Genomic DNA, 21851 nt, shown 5'->3' with positions numbered 1-21851 from the left:
CTCATTTTTGAACTGCGGACTATGGCACCAGGGGGACTGAACGAAGAGCTCAAACTGGGCTGTTTTTTGTAAATTGTTTATGGCTACCTACGCATTGATTTTTGCTTGCTTTGATCCTTGACCATATTTGAATGTTTATTTTCATGTTTGCATGCATATTTTTGACGTGTGGACATTGTTCCTCCATAGCTTCACTTCCCTTGCACACTGTCACTCCCTTGTTTTTGATTGTCTTTTTATTGTCATGTTTTATATTGTGGGGTGCAGCTGGTACTCCTGGGACCTTGACCACTGCCTTTTGTGGCTTTACTTTCAGCCACAGCCCTTTTTGCTCGTGTGTCTGCCTTGCATTAGTGCTGTGGGTGCAGCGCTGCCCTTTCTATCAGTGTTTACTACTGCGCCTGCGCGGACTGTGTGCTGGCGTCCTTGGTTGCCAGGGTTCCTCCATTAGGGTACTGCGTACCTTTCCAGTGCGCATGGATGTTTCCCATTGGCTCCCCGGCTCACACTTTGCCCTATGACGCGCAGGCTAGTCAGGTGACGCGCTGTAGCTCCCGACACCGGTCGCAGGCTATAGACATCAGAGCAGGCAGCCTGGATCACGGGTGGGGTTTCCCTGCTCGTGAATCTACAGACTCAGATGCCTGAGTTGGCTGCCTTTGATTACCACATTGCTTTTTTCTGCTTGTGGCTCCGCATGACTCCTTCTGGTCCAGGCATTGGTTGTTTCTCAACGGTGCTCAGCTGCATAACAGGTAAATCATGACAGGTTGCTGGTGATTGGTTATGTTTAATTGGTTGCACTAGGGGTGTGGGTATATAAGTAGGGTCACTGTTAGTGTGGTGTTTGCACGGCCCTGAGGAAGGTCTCCCTGAGAGACCGAAACGTTGGCTTTCGTGTACCTGTTTATTTCAATACAGACTTCTTTGGATTATACCACGTTGGTTGCTGTCTCCTTACTGGTCTTTGGGCTGGTTTGTATGTTATGTGGATCCCTATGGGACTAGCAACTGCCTTTTGTTTTACATCAGAGTGCTGACTGTTTGATCTTTATATATATATATAAATATATATATATACACATACATACATATATATATATATATATATATATATATATATATATATACAGCAGGTGTGTAGTTTTTAATACCTTTGTGGGATGCTAGAATTTATTTTTGGCAGAGGAAAATATATTTGTCCTGCAGCAGCACTACCATAGAGACTGTGGAATCTGCACTGCGTACACACTGTTAGGCCTCTATGCAGAGATAACTGGACACTGTGACTTACCAGCACTGGAATATACTTCCCCTGTCTGATACACGGTCAATATATGTAGCATTATTCTACAAGATTAATACTGTATATGTAGTATTATTCTAACAGATACTGCCTGAGACTACTCTCTCCTTTTCTGCCAGCACCACATTGGTTTATAATAATGATGGTTATTATCAAGTAATATAGGTTCTATCAGTTACTAATTATCCTGATCCAAGACATTGGGGTTCACCAAGATCTAACCGGACAGAGTATAGAACTATCTACCTAAATTACCTTCCGTCAGGATTCTTTACCGGGCCGCCCCCTGGGGAATTGTAATAATCATGTTTGTATATTTTTAAAATCGTCGCTGTTAAAATTAAATAAAATGTATTTGTTTTGCGCCTATATTAGCATCCCACCAAGTGTGTCAATGTGTAGCAAGAGATACATTATCTCTCCTACGGGATGATACAATATCCCTGACTACGCTAGCCCATTACACAACGAGAATACGAGTGCAGCTAATTTGGGAACTTGTGTAACTTTCTGTTTACATTTCTGTTCTGATATATGGTTATCCCAATGCACCGTTCTTTTAATCCGGATGGATACTAGGTGAGTGTTGCATCATTCCTTTTCTTTGTTCTCCCGTGACATCCCCTGCATCACACTGCCCCCCCGCATCACACTGCCCCCGCATCACACTGCCCCCCCGCATCACACTGCCCCCCCGCATCACACTACCCCCCGCATCACACTGCCCCCGCATCACACTGCCCCCCTGCATCACACTGCCCCCCTGCATCACTCCCCCCCGCACCACACTGCCCCCCTGCATCACACTGTTCTCTCCCCATGCATCACACTACTGTCTCCCCCCCTGCCTCACTCTACTCTCTCCCCCTCTACATCACACTACTCTCTCCCCCCATGCATCACACTGTTCTCTCTCCCCCTGCATTACACTACTCTCTCTCCCCCTGCATCACACTACTCTCTCCCCCCCTGCCTCACTCTACTCTCTCCCCCTCTACATCACACTACTCTCTCCCCCCATGCATCACACTGTTCTCTCTCCCCCCTGCATCACATTACTCTCTCTCCCCCTGCATCACACTACTCTCTCCCCTGCATCAAACTATTCTCTCTCCCCCTGCATCACACTGTTATCTCCCCCCCTGCATCACACTGTTCTCTCCCCCCATGCATCACACTGCTCTCTCCCCCCCTGCATCACACTGTTCTCTCTCCCCCCATGCATCACACTGTTCTCTCTCCCCCTGCATCACACTGTTCTCTCCCCCCCTGCATCACACTGTTCTCTCTCCCCCCTGCATCACACTGTTCTCTCTCCCCCCTGCATCACACTGTTCTCTCTCCCCCCCTGCATCACACGGTTCTCTCTCCCCCTGCATCACACTGTTCTCTCTCTCCCCCCTGCATCACACTGTTCTCTCCCCCTGCATCACACTGTTCCCCCCCCCCCTGCATCACACTGTTCTCTCTCCCCCTGCATCACACTGTTCTCTCCCCCCCTGCATCACACTGTTCTCTCTCCCCTGCATCACACTGTTCTCTCTCCCCTGCATCACACTGTTCTCTCCCCCCTGCATCACACTGTTTTCTCCCCCTGCATCACACCGTTCTCTCTCCCCCTGCATCACACCGTTCTCTCTCCCCCCCATCACACTGTTCTCTCTCCCCCTGCCTCACACTGTTTTCTCTCTCCCCCTGCATCACACTGTTCTCTCTCCCCCTGCCTCACACTGTTTTCTCTCTCCCCTGCATCACACTGTTCTCTCCCCCCCTGCATCACACTGTTCTCTCCCCCCTGCATCATACTGTTCTCTCTCCCCCTGCATCACACTGTTCTCTCTCCCCCTGCATCACACTGTTCTCTCCCCCCCTGCATCACACTGTTCTCTCCCCCCTGCATCACACTGTTCTCTCCCCCCCTGCATCACACTGTTCTCTCCCCCCTGCATCACACTGTTCTCTCCCCCCATGCATCACACTGTTCTCTCTCCCCCTGCATCACACTGTTCTCTCCCCCCCGCATCACACTGTTCTCTCTCCCCCTGCCTCACACTGTTCTCTCTCCCCCTGCATCACACTGTTCTCTCTCCCCCTGCATCACACTGTTCTCTCCCCCCCGCATCACACTGTTCTCTCTCCCCCTGCATCACACTGCATCTTATTACTTTCTCCCTGGGCCTGCACTCTATAATAAAGGAAAAAGCAGCATGTAAATCCGGAAGTGACGTTCCGCCATTTCCGGTTCCTCTCACTGCTCTCCGCATTCCCTATTCAGACGGAGCATGTGCCTCTCCCCCAGCGCGTGCAGTCTCTCCCCCAGCGCGTGCCGCCTCTCCCCCAGCGCGTGCCGCCTCTCCCCCAGCGCGTGCCGCCTCTCCCCCAGCGCTTGCAGTCTCTCCCCCAGCGCGTGCCGCCTCTCCCCCAGCGCGTGCAGTCTCTCCCCCGGCGCGTGCCGCCTCTCCCCCGGCGCGTGCCGTCTCTCCCCCGGCGCGTGCAGGACTCACGGGTCACCGCCTCCTCTCCTCCATCTCACTGCGGGTCACCTCCTCCCTTTAGCATCTCACCGCTCCGGCGGGTGCAGGACCCGTGTCTCACCGCTCCCCTCCTTCATTCCGGCGCAGCGGCCTGTCCCCGGGTGCGGGGCAGGCGGTGGAACGCAGGGCTTGCGTGTCACAGGGCAGGCGGTGGAACGCAACGTCACGAGACGTCTTGGCTGATGTAAAAAAAGGTAAAAGCTACCCTCCTCCCCCCTGCATCTCACTGCTCTCCCCCTCCTCCCCCCCTGCATCTCACTGCTCTCCCCCTCCTCCCCCCTGCATCTCACTGCTCTCCCCCTCCTCCCCCCTGCATCTCACTGCTCTCCCCCTCCTCCCCCCCTGCATCTCACTGCTCTCCCCCTCCTCCCCCCCTGCATCTCACTGCTCTCCCCCTCCTCCCCCCCTGCATCTCACTGCTCTCCCCCTCCTCCCCCCTGCATCTCACTGCTCTCCCCCTCCACCTCCCTGCATCTCGCTGCTCTCCCCCTCCTCCCCCCCTGCATCTCGCTGCTCTCCCCCTCCTCCCCCCCTGCATCTCGCTGCTCTCCCCCTCCTCCCCCCCTGCATCTCGCTGCTCTCCCCCTCCTCCCCCCCTGCATCTCGCTGCTCTCCCCCTCCTCCCCCCCTGCATCTCGCTGCTCTCCCCCTCCTCCCCCCCTGCATCTCGCTGCTCTCCCCCTCCTCCCCCCCTGCATCTCGCTGCTCTCCCCCTCCTCCCCCCCTGCATCTCGCTGCTCTCCCCCTCCTCCCCCCCTGCATCTCGCTGCTCTCCCCCTCCTCCCCCCCTGCATCTCGCTGCTCTCCCCCTCCTCCCCCCCTGCATCTCGCTGCTCTCCCCCTCCTCCCCCCCTGCATCTCGCTGCTCTCCCCCTCCTCCCCCCCTGCATCTCGCTGCTCTCCCCCTCCTCCCCCCCTGCATCTCGCTGCTCTCCCCCTCCTCCCCCCCTGCATCTCGCTGCTCTCCCCCTCCTCCCCCCCTGCATCTCGCTGCTCTCCCCCTCCTCCCCCCCTGCATCTCGCTGCTCTCCCCCTCCTCCCCCCCTGCATCTCGCTGCTCTCCCCCTCCTCCCCCCCTGCATCTCGCTGCTCTCCCCCTCCTCCCCCCCTGCATCTCGCTGCTCTCCCCCTCCTCCCCCCTGCATCTCGCTGCTCTCCCCCTCCACCCCCCCTGCATCTCGCTGCTCTCCCCCTCCTCCCCCTCCTCCCCCCCTGCATCTCGCTGCTCTCCCTCTCCTCCCCCCTGCATCTCGCTGCTCTCTGCCTCCTCCCCCCCTGCATCTCGCTGCTCTCCCCCTCCTCCCTCCTGCATCTCGCTGCTCTCCCTCTCCTCCCCCCCTGCATCTCGCTGCTCTCCCCCTCCTCCCCCCCTGCATCTCGCTGCTCTCCCCCTCCTCCCCCCTGCATCTCGCTGCTCTCCCCCTCCTCCCCCCCTGCATCTCGCTGCTCTCCCTCTCCTCCCCCCCTTCATCTCTCTGCTCTCCCCCTCCACCCCCCCTGCATCTCGCTGCTCTCCCCCTCCACCCCCCCTGCATCTCGCTGCTCTCCCCCTACTCCCCCCCTGCATCTCGCTGCTCTCCCCCTCCTCCCCCCTGCATCTCGCTGCTCTCCCCCTCCACCCCCCCTGCATCTCGCTGCTCTCCCCCTCCTCCCCCCTGCATCTCGCTGCTCTCCCCCTCCTCCCCCCTGCATCTCGCTGCTCTCCCTCTCCTCCCCCCCTGCATCTCGCTGCTCTCCCTCTCCTCCCCCCCTGCATCTCGCTGCTCTCCCTCTCCTCCCCCCCTGCATCTCGCTGCTCTCCCTCTCCTCCCCCCCTGCATCTCGCTGCTCTCTCCCTCCTCCCCCCCTGCATCTCGCTGCTCTCTCCCTCCTCCCCCCCTGCATCTCGCTGCTCTCTCCCTCCTCCCTCCCTGCATCTCGCTGCTCTCCCCCTCCTCCCCCTGCATCTCGCTGCTCTCCCCCTCCTCCCCCCTGCATCTCGCTGCTCTCCCCCTCCTCCCCCCTGCATCTCGCTGCTCTCCCTCTCCTCCCCCCCTGCATCTCGCTGCTCTCCCTCTCCTCCCCCCCTGCATCTCGCTGCTCTCCCCCTCCTCCCTCCCTGCATCTCGCTGCTCTCCCCCTCCTCCCCCCTGCATCTCGCTGGTCTCCCTCTCCTCCCCCCCTGCATCTCGCTGCTCTCCCTCTCCTCCCCCCCTGCATCTCGCTGCTCTCCCTCTCCTCCCCCCCTGCATCTCGCTGCTCTCCCCCTCCTCCCCCCCTGCATCTCGCTGCTCTCCCCCTCCTCCCCCCCTCATCTCGCTGCTCTCCCCCTCCTCCCCCCCTGCATCTCGCTGCTCTCCCCCTCCTCCCCTCCCCCCCTGCATCTCGCTGCTCTCCCTCTCCTCCCCCCCTGCATCTCGCTGCTCTCCCTCTCCTCCCCCCCTGCATCTCGCTGCTCTCCCTCTCCTCCCCCCCTGCATCTCGCTGCTCTCCCCCTCCTCCCTCCCTGCATCTCGCTGCTCTCCCCCTCCTCCCCCCTGCATCTCGCTGCTCTCCCTCTCCTCCCCCCCTGCATCTCGCTGCTCTCCCTCTCCTCCCCCCCTGCATCTCGCTGCTCTCCCTCTCCTCCCCCCCTGCATCTCGCTGCTCTCCCTCTCCTCCCCCCTGCATCTCGCTGCTCTCCCTCTCCTCCCCCCCTGCATCTCGCTGCTCTCCCTCTCCTCCCCCCCCTGCATCTCGCTGCTCTCCCTCTCCTCCCCCCCTGCATCTCGCTGCTCTCCCTCTCCTCCCCCCCTGCATCTCGCTGCTCTCCCCCTCCTCCCCCCTGCATCTCGCTGCTCTCCCCCTCCTCCCCCCCTGCATCTCGCTGCTCTCCCCCTCCTCCCCCCCTGCATCTCGCTGCTCTCCCCCTCCTCCCCCCCTGCATCTCGCTGCTCTCCCCCTCCTCCCCCCCTGTATCTCGCTGCTCTCCCCCTCCTCCCCCCCTGCATCTCGCTGCTCTCCCCCTCCTCCCTGCATCTCGCTGCTCTCCCCCTCCTCCCCCCCTGCATCTCGCTGCTCTCCCCCTCCTCCCCCCCCTCATCTCGCTGCTCTCCCCCTCCTCCCCCCCTGCATCTCGCTGCTCTCCCCCTCCTCCCCCCCTCCTCCTCCCCTGCATCTCGCTGCTCTCCGCCTCCTCCCCCCCTGCATCTCGCTGCTCTCCGCCTCCTCCCCCCTGCATCTCGCTGCTCTCCCCAGATGATCAATCACGGAGGGCGAGCGGGTGGCCTCCTCTGCTTATACATTTATTTATTTTTTAATCATTTATCCGCACCCCGCACCCCGCTCTCCCCGCGTTACACTGTTTGGTAATTATTCCATTATTTGAAATTGAAAGATCGTATTCTTAATTTTAGGTGTCTGCTTGCTCGCCTCTGCCACCTGCCCTCCTTGCGTCTGTAAGAAAGTGCTGCATACTGTATACTAGCGTTACACCGGTTGGCAATTATTCTATCATTTGAAAGATCTTCTTAATTTTAGGCGTTAAGGATGAGCATCAAGGAGAAACCCGTAGAAACGTCACTCGACGTGTGTTCCGGAGAGGAAAACAAGGAGAAGACGCCCACTGTAAACCATACAGAGAATTCAGATAACCCGCCTCAAGATAACCCGCCTCAAGATAACCCGCCTCAAGATAACCCGCCTCAAGATAACCCGCCTCAAAATGAGCGTCCGATGGCAATAAAGTTAGTTCATAAAAGAAGAAATTTTCAAGTCAGTTGGCTCAAAGAATTTAATTGGTTAACATATGACAGTGATTCTGCCGTGGCATCGTGTCAAATCTGTTCCGAGTTCTGTCGTTCGGGTGACTGCGTTCAAAATAAACCAATTAGACAACATTTCAAATCACCGTTTAAAATTGAAACTTTCAAATTGCATGGAAAGTCTGTCCAACATGGCAAGTGTGCCGAAAGTTTGAGAGTGCAACTGAATCCAGAAACGCCACCGGAGGAGCCATGGAAAAAGAAGATGGAAAAGGAAATGTTTCAGCAAATGTGTGTGGTCTTCAATACAGCTTATTATATTGCTAAAAACAATAAGCCGTTCAGCGACATGAAAGAACTGTTGAATTATGCACGCAAGCTGGGCGTGGGCGTCCCTGAGCAATATGGCAACGACAAGCGGTGCGCCGAATTCATCAAATTCATCGCTGAAAAGATAAGAAATGACGTTGTTGCTGAGATTAAAAGTAGCCCGTTCTTCAGTATATTACTGGATGGCTCTACTGACAAATCTACAACCGAGCAGCATATCATGTATATAAAGTATTGTAAGCAAGGTGACGTAAAGGAAACATTTGTAAGCATAGTTCAACTAAAGAATTCTACTGGACAAGGATATTTTGATGCAGTTCAAGAAGAGTTGGTTAAATGTGGTCTTCACTGGCGAGACACTGCGCAGGTGGTGGGGTTACGTACCGATGGAGCTGCAAGCATGTCGGGCAGTGTGAATGGACTTACAGCAAAAATGAAAGCTGAAGTGAAACATTTGATTTCAGTGCACTGTGCAGCTCAGAAATTACAGTTGTGTGTGCTGAAATCTGTGAAAGATGCTCCTTACATTTCCAAAGTAGACGATGTTCTGATTGGGCTTTTTAGATTTTATGCAAATTCTCCCAAAAGGCAAAATGAACTGCAAGATGTCGCTCAATCTTTGTCTGCAAACATTTTGAAAGTGCAACATATTCATGAAGTTCGATGGGTCGCCAGTAAAGTCGGAGCTCTCAAATCCGTCCTTGCTGATTGGAAACCATGTGTCGTCCATATGGAATCGATTGTAGAATCACAAAATCGAGTTGAATCTAACCACTGCAAGGGATTTCTGAAGATGCTCAAAAATGTTAGGTTCTTACTCACTCTACATTTCTTGCTGGATTTCCTTCTGATTTTTAAAAAGTTGTCCCTAATTTTTCAGCGAGAAAAACTGCTACTGAGCCATGTAAAATTGCACGTGAAAAATGCATTGCATTCTTTGGAGGAATTGGAACATACGGTAGGAGAGGAAGAGAAATCATTTCTTGATAGCACATCTATGTCTGCAAAATTTCAAGAAGTTGAATTATCTGGACTACCCCAGGAAAAATTGGAGTATCAGCAGGACAGAATTAAATTAATTAAAACGGGTATGAAATGTTTAAATGACAGATTTTTTGACAATCACTGCGAAGTATCGACTGCCTGCTCCATATTCGATACTGTTACGTGGCCGTCTGGTAGAGAGTTAAAAAATTATGGTGACTCTGAAATTAAGGCGGTCACACGCCATTTTCACGCCTTGATATCGAAAGATTCGCTTGAGACGGTTACAGAAGCGATTCTGAATGAATGGTATGAAGTGAAGGTTTTATGTAAGCATTTGAAGCTGGAGGATATTCTGAAAACCGAATCGCACAGAGAGAGGTTTCCATTTTTCTTTAAGTTGCTATCGATAATCGCTGTCCTTCCAACTTCGACAACATCATGCAAAAAGGGTTTTGCCGCCATGAACTTAATTAAATCCAAGAGCAGGAGCCCGCTACAGACCTCTACCTTGGATAATCTCATGACAATATCCATTAATGGACCGGCAATTGATTTGTACGAACCAGAATGTGCCATTGATAACTGGTATTTTTTAAATAAAACACGTCGTGAAAGGCCATGCAAGTAGCAAAAATAAAAATGTATGACGTGACTGTTAAATAATTCCACTTATTATTTCTTGTTCAGAAAGATTCCAAAACTTCAGAAGATTGTTGTTCAGCAGACAGTTATAGTTAATTGTTAGTGTTACTTACAGATGAAAGTTCAATCCATGATGAAAATATGTGTCCCCTTTCTCCTCGTGGCTTCTCTGTAACAAACTCCAAACTACTTGAGACTCTCATTTCATATTAGGCCTTGAAATCCTATCCTTAAGCCGACCTCTAACCTCTGTTATGCATCAAACCTTCAATAGAATTCCATCGTTTGCTACATAAGAAATCTAAATCTTGCAACGTATTCTCATGCAATTGTCTTGGTATAAATTCTCGTTCATACATTGTAATATAATAATTGTATTTCTAACAATGACTGTAGTTTATTGTATTACATTTCTACAATACTATCAAAAACGAGTCTTGTTATTGTGGATAGGCATTCATTGATTAAGCATGCAGTGTAATATGTATTGGGTTGTGGTATGTAGTATATACATACACTGTATGTGCATTTTAACCCGCTTATGACATCACAGCTGACCAAAAGGCTGCAACCACATCTAATTGTAATGACCCCTACTGACTGATAATGTTAAAACAATGGGCTGACATTTAAAGGGGGGGGGGGGGGGCGGCGGCAAGAATTAACACATGGAAGCCTTGGTGGATCGAAAGGAAAGATACAATATAAGCCATATTAACACATGGAAGCCTTGCTAAAGGAAAGCAGTATAGAAAATACCAGAAAGACGTGTAGTCTTGTTAGTCAGTAAGAGGAGGAGTTAATCTGTATACAGTGTATCAGAGGTAATGTTGGTCAGTGACTTGGTGAGAGAGTGACCATGTCGCAGTTTCCCTCCTGCTTGTACAGTATCTCTGAGCTTTAAGTACAGAAATAAAGTTCTGCAAATCTACTTTATTCATTCATCGCTGCGCCTTTGCTTATACTGCACTGGACAATACCTACTATACCCGAGTGGATATGTGAATGAGTCGGCATTCAAGGAAGCAACTTATTAATAAGAAAATATGCATCTGAGGCTTACTAATTCTTATTAGGAATTTATGACTTAAATAAAACTTTTGTGGAGTGAGACCCTTTTCTTGTGTGTGTCACGGGAGACGCGCTTAATAACACATTTATATTTCGTGGATCCTGATTGAGCAGAACAGGTTGAGCAAAATAAACTGAGATTTATTCCCTTGATAGGCAAACACACGACAACTGCAGAATAACTTAATAATTACACTCACGGGTAGAGAAATAGAGGATAATGTCCAGAAAGGTGCCAAAAAACCCAGAAGATTGTTCTTTAAAATGTCCATTTGCAAATTGCCAAATAAATAGCCCCAGTCCAATCCTTCTGTGAATGTGCAAAGTCTTTTCTGGTTCTTTGGGATTTGCTGGAATCCCCAGGGCTAACGAAATCCTGAAGCAGGGCAAGATTCCTTGTTGCGATGTTTTTAACCCCTTGCGTTCTGGAATCGTAGCCGCTGTACTTAGGTCTTATCCGCTTGAAGAAATCAGGTAACAGCAACAGCAATAACACAGGAATCACACAGGAACGAGGGGTACAGGCCTTTTTAAGGACAAGGGCCTGTGAAGGGATACATTAGCCTCATCCCATTGGCAAGGAATTATCTTCCTCCTATCAGAACCTGCCAGGTCACATGGGTCAGTCCTACAGCCAGCTCAGGTATCTCTGAGCATGCTCAGTAAGCAGCTTGGTAGCACTGCTAAGTAAAAAGGGCCCACTCATTTCTGGGGACGCCATGTCTGGAGTTTGGGTCCCGAGGTGTGAAATATCCAGGAGGAGTAACAGGACCTGCTACTCATAAACATCCTGATTAAGTGACACTTTACGAATCTGGGATCTTTCATCCCAACAGGGGGCTCCTGTATGCATAACATTTGGTCCTTACTGCCTTACAAAGGCAGGCAGACAAAAAAATAGCATCCGGCCTGTACATTTTAAAACAGCAACAGAAAGGCACTTCACTGCAGGTAGAGATTAGCCTGCAAAATGGGGACAGCCATGCATATAGAAATAACCCCTTCATCCCCAACGCGAAATAGGGGTAACCAGCTGAGCCCACTGCCTTTATTAATGCGCTGATTACCCCCATTTTCGCCAGTGTGGCGAGAATCTTTCTGCATAATTCGTCCACACACACACGTGTGTATATATATATACACATGTATATATGTGTGTGTGTATATATATATATATATATATATATACACACACACACGTGTGTGTGTATTGAGAAAAGCGTAAATAAAAAATAGTCTGAGGTTATTTTGAAACAGAATAACACTTGAATTTATTCAAGTCAAGTGCACAACGGAGACAGCTTCAAAACAAAAAGCTCTCTAACAATAACACGGGTTGCCATATATTTATACCCTAAAACCTAACGCTCCACCCTTTTATGGGGGGGCTTGCACGTCACTAAACATTACCTCATTTTGTAATACATAACAATACTAAAGCTGATGTCATTTTATAATACATAATAATACTGAATAACTGCCTGTCAGCTAAAAACCATTATGGGGTTAAATGGGATGTGCCTATCCTACCACCTGGCAATTTGTGTGAGAACTAGTTTATCTGTAAGAATCTGAGCTTATCTCATGGGTTCTCACCACCTTTGGCCTGTTTACACTTTCAATTTGACGCTGATTGGATGAGGAAGGGTCAATAAATTCAGCTAAGAGCGAAAACATTCCATTTTCTGCTTCACACATTTGTTTATACAGAAATGAAACACAGAAATTAAGACTCACAAAGACGAGAAAAGATGGCGGATTGAAATATTCACACAAAATGGCTTAATCCTAAATGCTGTTATGTTGTTATGCCAGACCCCCTAATATCTCATCTTTGTCAGTCCCTCCTCTGATTCTTTAAAACATTGTTTTTTGAGAATTATTGGTATGATGTTAGTCCAGAAACACGTTGGGAGGCACAAGGGTGCTCCATCATCTCATAATGAACATTGTACTTGGCATCTTCTTTCTTCAAGGGACTGCTGTAGATTGGTTCTGCATATAATGGCATTATGTCTGCAGAGGGGGTGGCACATTTGTGGATCATGCCTTTGACAAACGTAACACAAACATAGATGACAACGAGTATCACAATCACACACATTACCGCATTCAAAAATTTCGCTCCTAGTGATCCTACCAATCCAGTCAGCCCCAAAGGGTCCCAGTCTGTGTCACCTTCCTTCCTAAGTCTTGAATTTCTTCTATCTTATCTAACTCATGTTGTACCTTGCCACTCTGATCTTGGATGAAAACACAACATTGTTCTTTAATTAAGGCACATACACCTCCTGTTGATGCTAAAATGTAATCTAAAGCCATTCTGTTTTGTTAGGCCATAAGCCTGATCTGAACCTGTTCTTGGTTTAATGATGAAATTAAAAACTGCAAAATTAAGGCCACATCCTTCCTGTAAATTGTTATCTGACTAAACATACATTTTTACACAGGTTTCATTGGTTGGTGGAGACACTTGACCCATAAATTTATTCTTGTTCCTAGTGTGTGATACACCCTTTAAAGAGGTTCCCTTAAAAAAAATTGGAAAAATACAGAAATTATACACATAATACTAAAAACCTTATTTTATGCAAGCAACCTTTCTTTGGGTATGCAGTTGCTAGATAAAGGAAATGGCATCTATCTCTATCATCATATATTTTCAGAATCATCACAACATTCTATTACTGAGAATTGAAGGGGTTTGGTATCTGGAAGCGAAATGCATGACCCTCACCCCTGCACGCATTGTATACATCATTCACTCAGAATATCAGAACAGACAATGTCTGCGATGGGTCAAAATGGCTGACTTATGATCCTTTCCTTGTGGCTGACACACCCCCGGGGTGACCCCCTCCTTTCGGTGGAGGTGCAACACACTTCTGGATCAAAATTTTGCTGCACATGACACATACCTAGAGAGTGATGAGTATTGCCAAAACACATACAAGAGCTTTCACAAGCCACGCTTCCAGGAAACCAATCCTCCCATCAAACCCACTCTAAAGAATAAAAATATTGAGTCTCTGAAAAATGAAATGTTCTGATAGAAATCAGGAATATTGAGTCTCTGAAAAAATAGAATGTTTTGAGTGTTTGAAAAAATGAAATGTTCCTGATAAGATCAGGCCTCTGCCTGGTATCTTATTTTCCTCGTTGGTTAACGGTCAAAGTTTATGTCTCGTCAAAACGTTAACTTGATGCTGCTGTGCTTTAGGTGACTTGTCTTTGGTGGAGCTGGAATGAGCTTTACTGTACTTTGGGTCCAGGGAAAGAACTCTGCCACTTTAATTGCTGTATTGGTGGTTAGTATAGGCCTTTTCATCTGTGATGAAGAGCATGCTTGCGTAGGAAATATTTAACTATTAACCCCTTCTCGAGTAGGTGCACTTTCAACTTTGCCTAGAGAGACTCAAAAAATGTATTAGTGGCATACAATATTTATTAATTGTTTTATTACCAATAGATGGTCCTTAATTTGTTCCTTTGAACTACTCATAGTCATAAATCATCCCATAAGTGTCTAATAGAGAGATAATTTATACCTAGGAACAAATTCTTGTATCAATGTGTTTACTACTGTCTTAACATCCGCATATAGACAGAGGTATCTCCTATTAATGCTCCTCATATTTAAAACTAAGCAGCTACCCCCCCACCTCCACAAAGCTCCTCAAACTAGAGAACACAAATCTCTTCCCAAGGCTATACCCAACCACAATACCCCCCTTCCCCCCCCTTCCTCCTCACCCCCACCTGCCAATCTTTAAGAGGAGGGTGCCGTACCTCCAAACCTGGAAGTCTACCACGATCGACGTCACAGAAAGATCTCCCGGGGACTCCCCCCTCAACCCCTGGACACGAAGGTGCCACAGGGGAAAACAAATGGGCCCTCAGAAAGCCCACTTCTTACTTTCCTCTTGTGTGCCCTTCCCCCTTTCCTCCCCCCGTCCAACTCCCTCCCACCCAATCCCTCCCGAGCTCCTCAGGACACAATGACTCACGAACCAAGCTGCGCCCCCAACCAGCCCCCCCCCAATAATAAACAAACCAACCCCCGTCATGGGATAAATACGGGGTCCAGGCCTCTCAATCCTGGAAGCACGACCCCACAATAATGTCATCAATTAAAATCACTTCCCTAAATGTTAAAGGACTCAACTCAACTAAAAAATGTAAGTTAGCACTCCAGGAACTTAAACTCAGGAGCGATATCATATGCTTACAAGAGACACATTTTAATGATCCCCCAAACACATTCAAGCAGACCTTTCCCCAGGCCTACTACGCCTCCTCCCAGGTTAAAAAAAGAGGAGTAGCCATTCTAATAAGGAACAGTGTTTAATTTGCCCTCTCCAAGATTAACCGAGATCCAGATGGCCGATACCTGCACATACAAGGTTCCCTCTCTGGAAACCCTATTTCTATAATAAATATATACGCCCCAAACGAAAATCAAGTTCAATTTATCCAGGTCCTGCTAGACTCCCTTGATCAGTCAGCCCTAGCTTCGTTGCTCATAGGGCCATGTTGAAATCGCCAACTATCTCCCGAACAGGATAGAACCACCCTACCGTCCACCCAATACGTAGACCAGACCCAACAAAAAGCGACAAAACTTAGAGAGATCTTAAAAAGTTTCTCCCTCACAGATATTTGGAGGGCCCAGCACGTCGGCCAGAGGGACTATACGTTCTTCTCGGCCCCGCACCAATCATACTCGCGGATCGACTATTTCATAGGTTCCACAAATGTCCTCCAGGCGTCCTCCCACTCCAATATAGGACCAATAACGTGGTCTGACCATGCCCCGATAGATTTGACCCTATCTCTCCCGTTTGTGAAACACACCTCCTATAATTGGAAACTTAATGATACCTTACTGAACGACCCCCAAACAGTAGATACGATTCGACACAAACTAAATATGTTCTTTGAACAAAACAAAGGGTCAGTCCCCCTAGCGTCAACACTGTGGGAAGCCCACAAAGCTCAAATCAGAGGGGATCTAATCTCCCTAGCATCTTATAAAAAAAAGCAGAAACTAAAAATGCAAAAAGAGCTAACTGAAAAAATAACTACCATGGAACACCAGAATAAAAAGTCACCTTCCAAGAAACTACTCAGAATACTTGAAAAAACTAGGACCGAACTAAGACAGTCCCAATTAGAGGAGGTGGAGAGAAAACTTAAATGGTCCAACCAGAAGTTTTATGACAAAGGCAACAAAGCTGATAAACTATTAGCATCAAAACTTCGGGGCATAAAAACAAGGGGCCAAATTACTAGAATCCACATTAAAGGAGGCCACACCACTTATATCGAAAAAGAAATAGCCCAAGAATTTGCAAAATATTATACAGATCTCTACAATCTCCACCCCCCCAACCAAGACCCAGTAGACGTAGACTATATCTCGCAATTTTTAGCAAGATGTAATCTACCATCTCTCACGGAAGAGGAACTCAAAGCCCTAAATGGTAAGATCACCCAGGAGGAATTGGCACAAGCCATAAGCACCCTTAAGATAGCCAAAACCCCTGATCCAGACGGTTTCTCAAACGCCTATTATAAAAAATTTAGCATGCCGCTCTCCCCCTTTCTACTCGATATGTTCAACTCTTTCCTAGAATGAGCCCCGATCTCAGGCACAATTACGGCTGCCAACCTAGCAATTATACACAAGGAAGGAAGGGACCCGCTGCAATGCGGTAGCTACAGACCAATCTCCCTGCTTAACACAGACCTGAAACTCTTTAGCAAGATCCTAGCAAACCGGTTAAACCCTATTCTCCCCAGACTAATTCATATAGACCAAGTGGGATTTGTGTCAGGAAGACAGGCCTCTGACAACACCCGCAAGATTATTAATATCATTGACCACGTGCATCTCAACAAACTCCAAGCCATGATCCTCAGTCTAGACGCCGAGAAGGCCTTCGATCGGATCAAATGGACCTTCCTAGACAAAACCCTGCTCAAATTCGGCTTCTCAGGCCCGTTTCTAGAGGGGGTCAGAGCACTCTACCAGAACCCCACGGCATACTTAAAATTACCAGGAGGACAATCCAGTCCGATCCACATTAGAAACGGAACCAGACAGGGCTTCCCCCTATCCCCCTTGCTATTTGCAATATCAATAGAACCACTGGCGGCCCAAGTTAGAGCAGACCCGAACATCACAGGTGTAACTATAGCTGACAAAAACTACAAAATATCCCTTTTCGCGGACGACGTCATTCTGACCCTAGCTAACCCACATATCTCCCTGCCCAATCTCCACAAATTATTAGATGAATTTAGTCAGGCCTCAGACTACAAGATAAACAGGGACAAATCTGAGGCACTGAATATATCCCTCCCCGAAGCCACATGGAAACTTCTCCAATCAAACTACAAATATAGATGGAACTTGTCCCATATAAAATACCTAGGAATAAAAATCACTAAAAAGTACTCCATGCTATATAAAACAAACTATCCCCCCCTATTTAGTCAAATCAAGAGAGACCTAGAGACATGGAATACATACCAGATCTCCTGGTTCGGCAGAATCGTCTCCGCTAAAATGAATATCCTTCCCCGACTGTTATACTATTTCCAAACCCTTCCAATCCCAATACCGTTAGCCGACCTAAAAGATATTCAAAAGCAAATAATGCAATTTATATGGAAGTATCGGAAACCCCGAGTCCCGAGGTCAGTGCTCTTAGCAGCTAAAACGAGGGGTGGACAAGGAGTACCAGATGTGGTCAGATATTACCACGCGACCCAGCTCAGACAAGCAGTAGTCTGGAACAGCCCCCCGAGTACAACCTGCTGGTTAGAAATGGAGGCTAGCTATATATCCCTTCTCCCCCTCCCTATATTGCTATGGTCCCCAGAATATAAAGGAAAACCTCCCCAGAAATTTGAGTTAGGAGCAATGAAATGCACGTGGTCTATCTGGTCCAAAAACAGAAGGAAATATGGCCTAACTTCTCCCCCCTCCCAACTCACCCCCATACTTGGGAACCCTGAATTCCCTCCGGGATGCACCCAAGCCCAAATTGGTCTATTTCAGGACCTTCATATTAGCACGGTAGCGGATCTGCTGGAGAATAATGAAGCTCTGTCCTTCCAGGAGCTCAAAAACAAATTAGCGGCCCCCCACTGTCACGAGAGCTTGCGACAGGCTGTAATTGTACACCAAAAAACTATATATAAAAATATATATATACCTGGGTTTGAACTGGGACGAGACTTAAGATATGATAAATATAATTTATTCCTTGATAAAGGTGAACACAACAGATTATACAATAACAGGCAAAATATAGACACTTACGTAAAAGATGAAAATAATGAAAACAGTCCCATCTGAACTGGCAGTTTCATCCAGCAATCAGCCCAAGACATTGCATGGCATTTCTCTCAGCAATCAGGAAATCATTCAGCAAACGAAGACGAATGAAGACTTTGCATGAAGACCAAAAATGAAGACAAAGGATAGATGGGGAACAGCAGGTTATAAACCTTTTCTCCCTCTATCTGTAACATTAAAAACCTGTGATTGGTTTGCAATTATCTCCAGCCAGTCTTGGATGGGGGAACACATTTTAGGACAGGCCCCCCTGCTAGCTGGCACATGTGCAGTAGAACTCTGGGGTCTCCTTTCTGAGGCCCCACATGTGCAAATGGAATGCCAGGCCAGCTACCCCTCCGGATCTTGGACAAGATAACCTGTGTTGGACAGTGATAAGTGGGACACTTAAAAACTGCTATGGTATGCGCCTCCCCCATACTCACAGACAGGGAGGGTAATAAAACCTTTTGAACAAAACTTAAGTTCTAGCCATTGGGACTCTAGGGCCATCTGTCATCCTGATAGCTTCAGAGACATTCCTTTGCTTTGTCCATACCTGGAGACCCAGTATTAACGGACTATTAACCCTTGTGCTCCCGGATGGATTCTAGTGTGTGTGTGATGCAGACACTGATTAACCAGACATTACAAGGGAACCAGGGAACAGGGGAATACACATGTACATGTCATTACAGGGGTTAAATCACAGTTCTGGGTCTTAGCCCAGTTAACCCTTTGACTCCCAGGTGAGGTCAGGGGGGCCAAATGGGGTGCAACCCCTTTAATCCCGGGCCAAATCCCCTCCATCGCCACACCCACCTCCCCATTTTTGCATTCCTACAGCTACGACACTTTCTCAGAGCTCTGTCCGCGTCCTCAAAATTCCCCCCCATAACCAAATTTGAGTCCCTCTGCCAAGTGAGCGAATACCAGAAGGGACTAATTACGTCAATTTACAGAATAATCGAAAATTCCCTCCCCTCGCCCACACATGCCTATATGCAAAAATGGTGTATAGACCTGGGCGTACCCCTAGACCTCGAGGAGTGGGAGGACATCTGGGAGGCAGCCCCCAAAACTTTAATCTGCACAGTAACAAAAGAAAACATATACAAAATACTATTTCAATGGTACCTGACCCCGAGTAGATTGAGCCAGATCTTCCCCGGCGCATCGGACCTGTGCTGGAGGGGATGTGGACAGAAAGGGGACATGGCCCACATATGGTGGACATGCCCCGAAAAATCCAGAAATTCTGGACTAGAATCCAGAGCTTGCTAGACGAGACTCTGGGCCTGGAGGTCCCGCTGGACCCTCTGACATACGTGCTGGGCAGCCCAATGGAGGACATCCCGGCCCCCGAGGCCAGACTGATGTCGGCCATACTCACGGCCGCGAGATGTACAGTTGCAGCAGCCTGGAAACAACTGAAAGCACCCTCACGAAGGACAGTAGTAAACAGAATAAACCTAGTCATGAGCATGGAAAGGCTAACAGCAATGCTCAGGCAAAAAATGCCACAATTCCACAACACCTGGGAACCATGGATAAGTCTAGGAATCTCGACACCAGACTAGACCCAATTACAAAAAATAACCCATCTCCCCTCACTTACCTCCCGGCACTGACAATAAGAGAGGAACTCCCTAACGCCTCCCCCCCCCTCCTCCGACCCTCCCCGAAACCTGCCCCCCCCCGCCCATCTTTTGTCGATCCCATCTATCCCCCCCCAACCTGAGTCTCCCCCTACCCATCTCTTTTTTGACACAAAACTGAGAAAAGGCTTTATTGAGACTGTCTCCATAGAACACAACCAAGTCAACTTAATCCTATCCGATTGTTAAATACTGTACTGATTGTAACCCCTGAATGTACCAACTTTTATCTGTCTCCAATAAAGGAAAAAAGATTGTTAAAAAAAAAAAAAAAAAAAAACTAAGCAGCTAATGTGGACTTGACTGTACTACAATCTAAGTTCCTAAGGCTTTGGGCCTCAGCCATTGTCAAACCAATTGCTTCCATAATCAATTCTATCCTGTCTGCAGGCCATATCCCTAAGACCTGGAAACTACCAGAGCTGTCCCAATCTTCAAAAGTGGGGACAAAAACACTGTCTCAAACTACAGACCAATATCTCTTCTCCCAATACACACTTGCTCTCATTCATGCCTCACTGTCATCTCCTCCGATGCAAATGGTATCAACCTTTTCATAAAATACTAACTAACCTTAAAACTTGCCCCACAAATTAAACATCCCAATAGCCTGCACTCATGGCTATTATTTCACACACAGTCACTCCTACCACACCCATTGTGGCCAAGCACTGCCATCTACAGCACTTATTTCCTCACCTGCTATCTCTGTAAATTCCCCTCAAACCTTAGATTGTAAGCTCTTCAGGGCAGGGATTTCTTTTCCTATTGTCTGATTTTGCTGCACTTACTATTCTATTATAATTCCCTCTACTGTATTGAGAACATTTTTGACGCTATACATAAAGTCATACACTACAATACACTACTATCCAAAGTCATGGACAAAAATGTGTCCACTCCCAATTAAACAATTACTATACTAAGACCAATGCCCCTAGCCAATTCCAGTCAGGCCTCCACCCCAAACACTCCATTGTAACTATTCTGCTAAAAATATGAAATGCCTTGCATATAATATATACCCTGCTCACTTATGTAACTGTATTTGCAACTATGTATCACCTGTCCTTAAACTCTATACCCAGGACACAACCAAAAACGAGAGGTGACTCCCAGTGCACCATTTTCTGGCAAAACATTCTACAAATTAATAATAAATTAGCAACTAGGATGTTGTTTGCTTAATCAGCAGACTTAGAATTATTTATTATACAGTGATTTTAACAGTAACTACTGCTTATTATAAAATAGAACACCTATGGAAAAATAAATGGTTAGTAGTTTTAAAATACATCACATATTCAGTTACTAGTCAAATGCTTTTGTATAGGACTTCACACTTCTTGTAATATAATCTCATTGCACAGTGCCGAACACACTGGCAGCGTTATTTTTTTTTAAAGACACTCAGAGAAAAATTTCAGAGCTTGTTTATCTTGGGCAATTTGCCAGCCCGGGCGTTTCGCCAAAAAAGACCTTGAGAGTGCAGAGCAGATAACAAAACAGTTTCTCCGGCTTCTAAATATTAATTACTGGATTGAAACTTCAGCTCAAAGTTAAAAATGGAGCTCTCTCCACAGCAATAAAACCGAAAAATGTATGGCCTCTCTAAAAAATAAACATATGGCCCTTTAAAAATAAAAATATGGCCTCTTAAAAATAAAAATGTGGCCTCTCAAAAATAAAAATGGGACAATGAACTAAACTTAGGTTAGATCAACTTATGAACACACCATATATAATTTAAACAATACGTGCGAGCTTAAAATCTCTCCAACATATCCTAATCCTATTGAAATGCAATTGACATGGTTTTACTGGTTTACACACAATACAGAAACCACAATACAGACACACAAAGAACATAGACACAAACTTCTCTCCTACACAGTGAATCAACTTCTCATAAATAACCTGCTTTTTAAAACGAATTTTTTTTTTTTTTTTTTTATGCTCCCGGAGCTTTTGAGTTTTGAGTTAACTTTTCGTATCTTTTGCACATTCCTTTGGAGAAAAAGGGGGGGTTTTGGCGCGGTCTGTGCTGCTGTTATTCTGATTCTTTTTCTAGTTGCCATTAGAACAGAAGGAAAAAGAATATTTTCTGGTTTAAAAGACCCATTCGTGTGGCCAGTACGAACAAACCTTTTAAATTCCATTCTTTTTCTTCTACTCTCTCTCTTAGGGCTGCTCTGCAATTACTGGCAACATGTCCTACCTTTTTACACTTATAACACTTTCTGTCCCTTCCAAACA

General features: G+C 47.7%; 1 protein-coding gene across 2 annotated transcripts; it reads left to right on the top strand.

The window, feature by feature from the left end:
* Positions 1-3562: 3562 nt before the first annotated feature.
* Positions 3563-9952, top strand: LOC142486757 (zinc finger protein 862-like). Of its 2 annotated transcripts, XM_075585214.1 has the most exons (3): positions 3563-4034; positions 7215-7256; positions 7339-9952. In XM_075585214.1, the coding sequence occupies exon 3, from the start codon at positions 7348-7350 to the stop codon at positions 9505-9507; it is 2160 nt and encodes a 719-aa protein (XP_075441329.1). In that variant the 5' UTR covers positions 3563-4034; positions 7215-7256; positions 7339-7347; the 3' UTR covers positions 9508-9952. The 2 variants fall into 2 exon arrangements, with proteins under 2 accessions (XP_075441329.1, XP_075441328.1); XM_075585213.1 differs by lacking the exon at positions 7215-7256.
* The last annotated feature ends 11899 nt before the right edge of the window (positions 9953-21851 follow it).

The sequence above is a fragment of the Ascaphus truei genome, unplaced genomic scaffold (genome assembly GCF_040206685.1).
Source record: "Ascaphus truei isolate aAscTru1 unplaced genomic scaffold, aAscTru1.hap1 HAP1_SCAFFOLD_974, whole genome shotgun sequence".
In the NCBI taxonomy this organism is placed as follows: Eukaryota; Metazoa; Chordata; class Amphibia; order Anura; family Ascaphidae; genus Ascaphus; species Ascaphus truei.
This window is presented reverse-complemented; position numbering and strand designations above follow the sequence as displayed.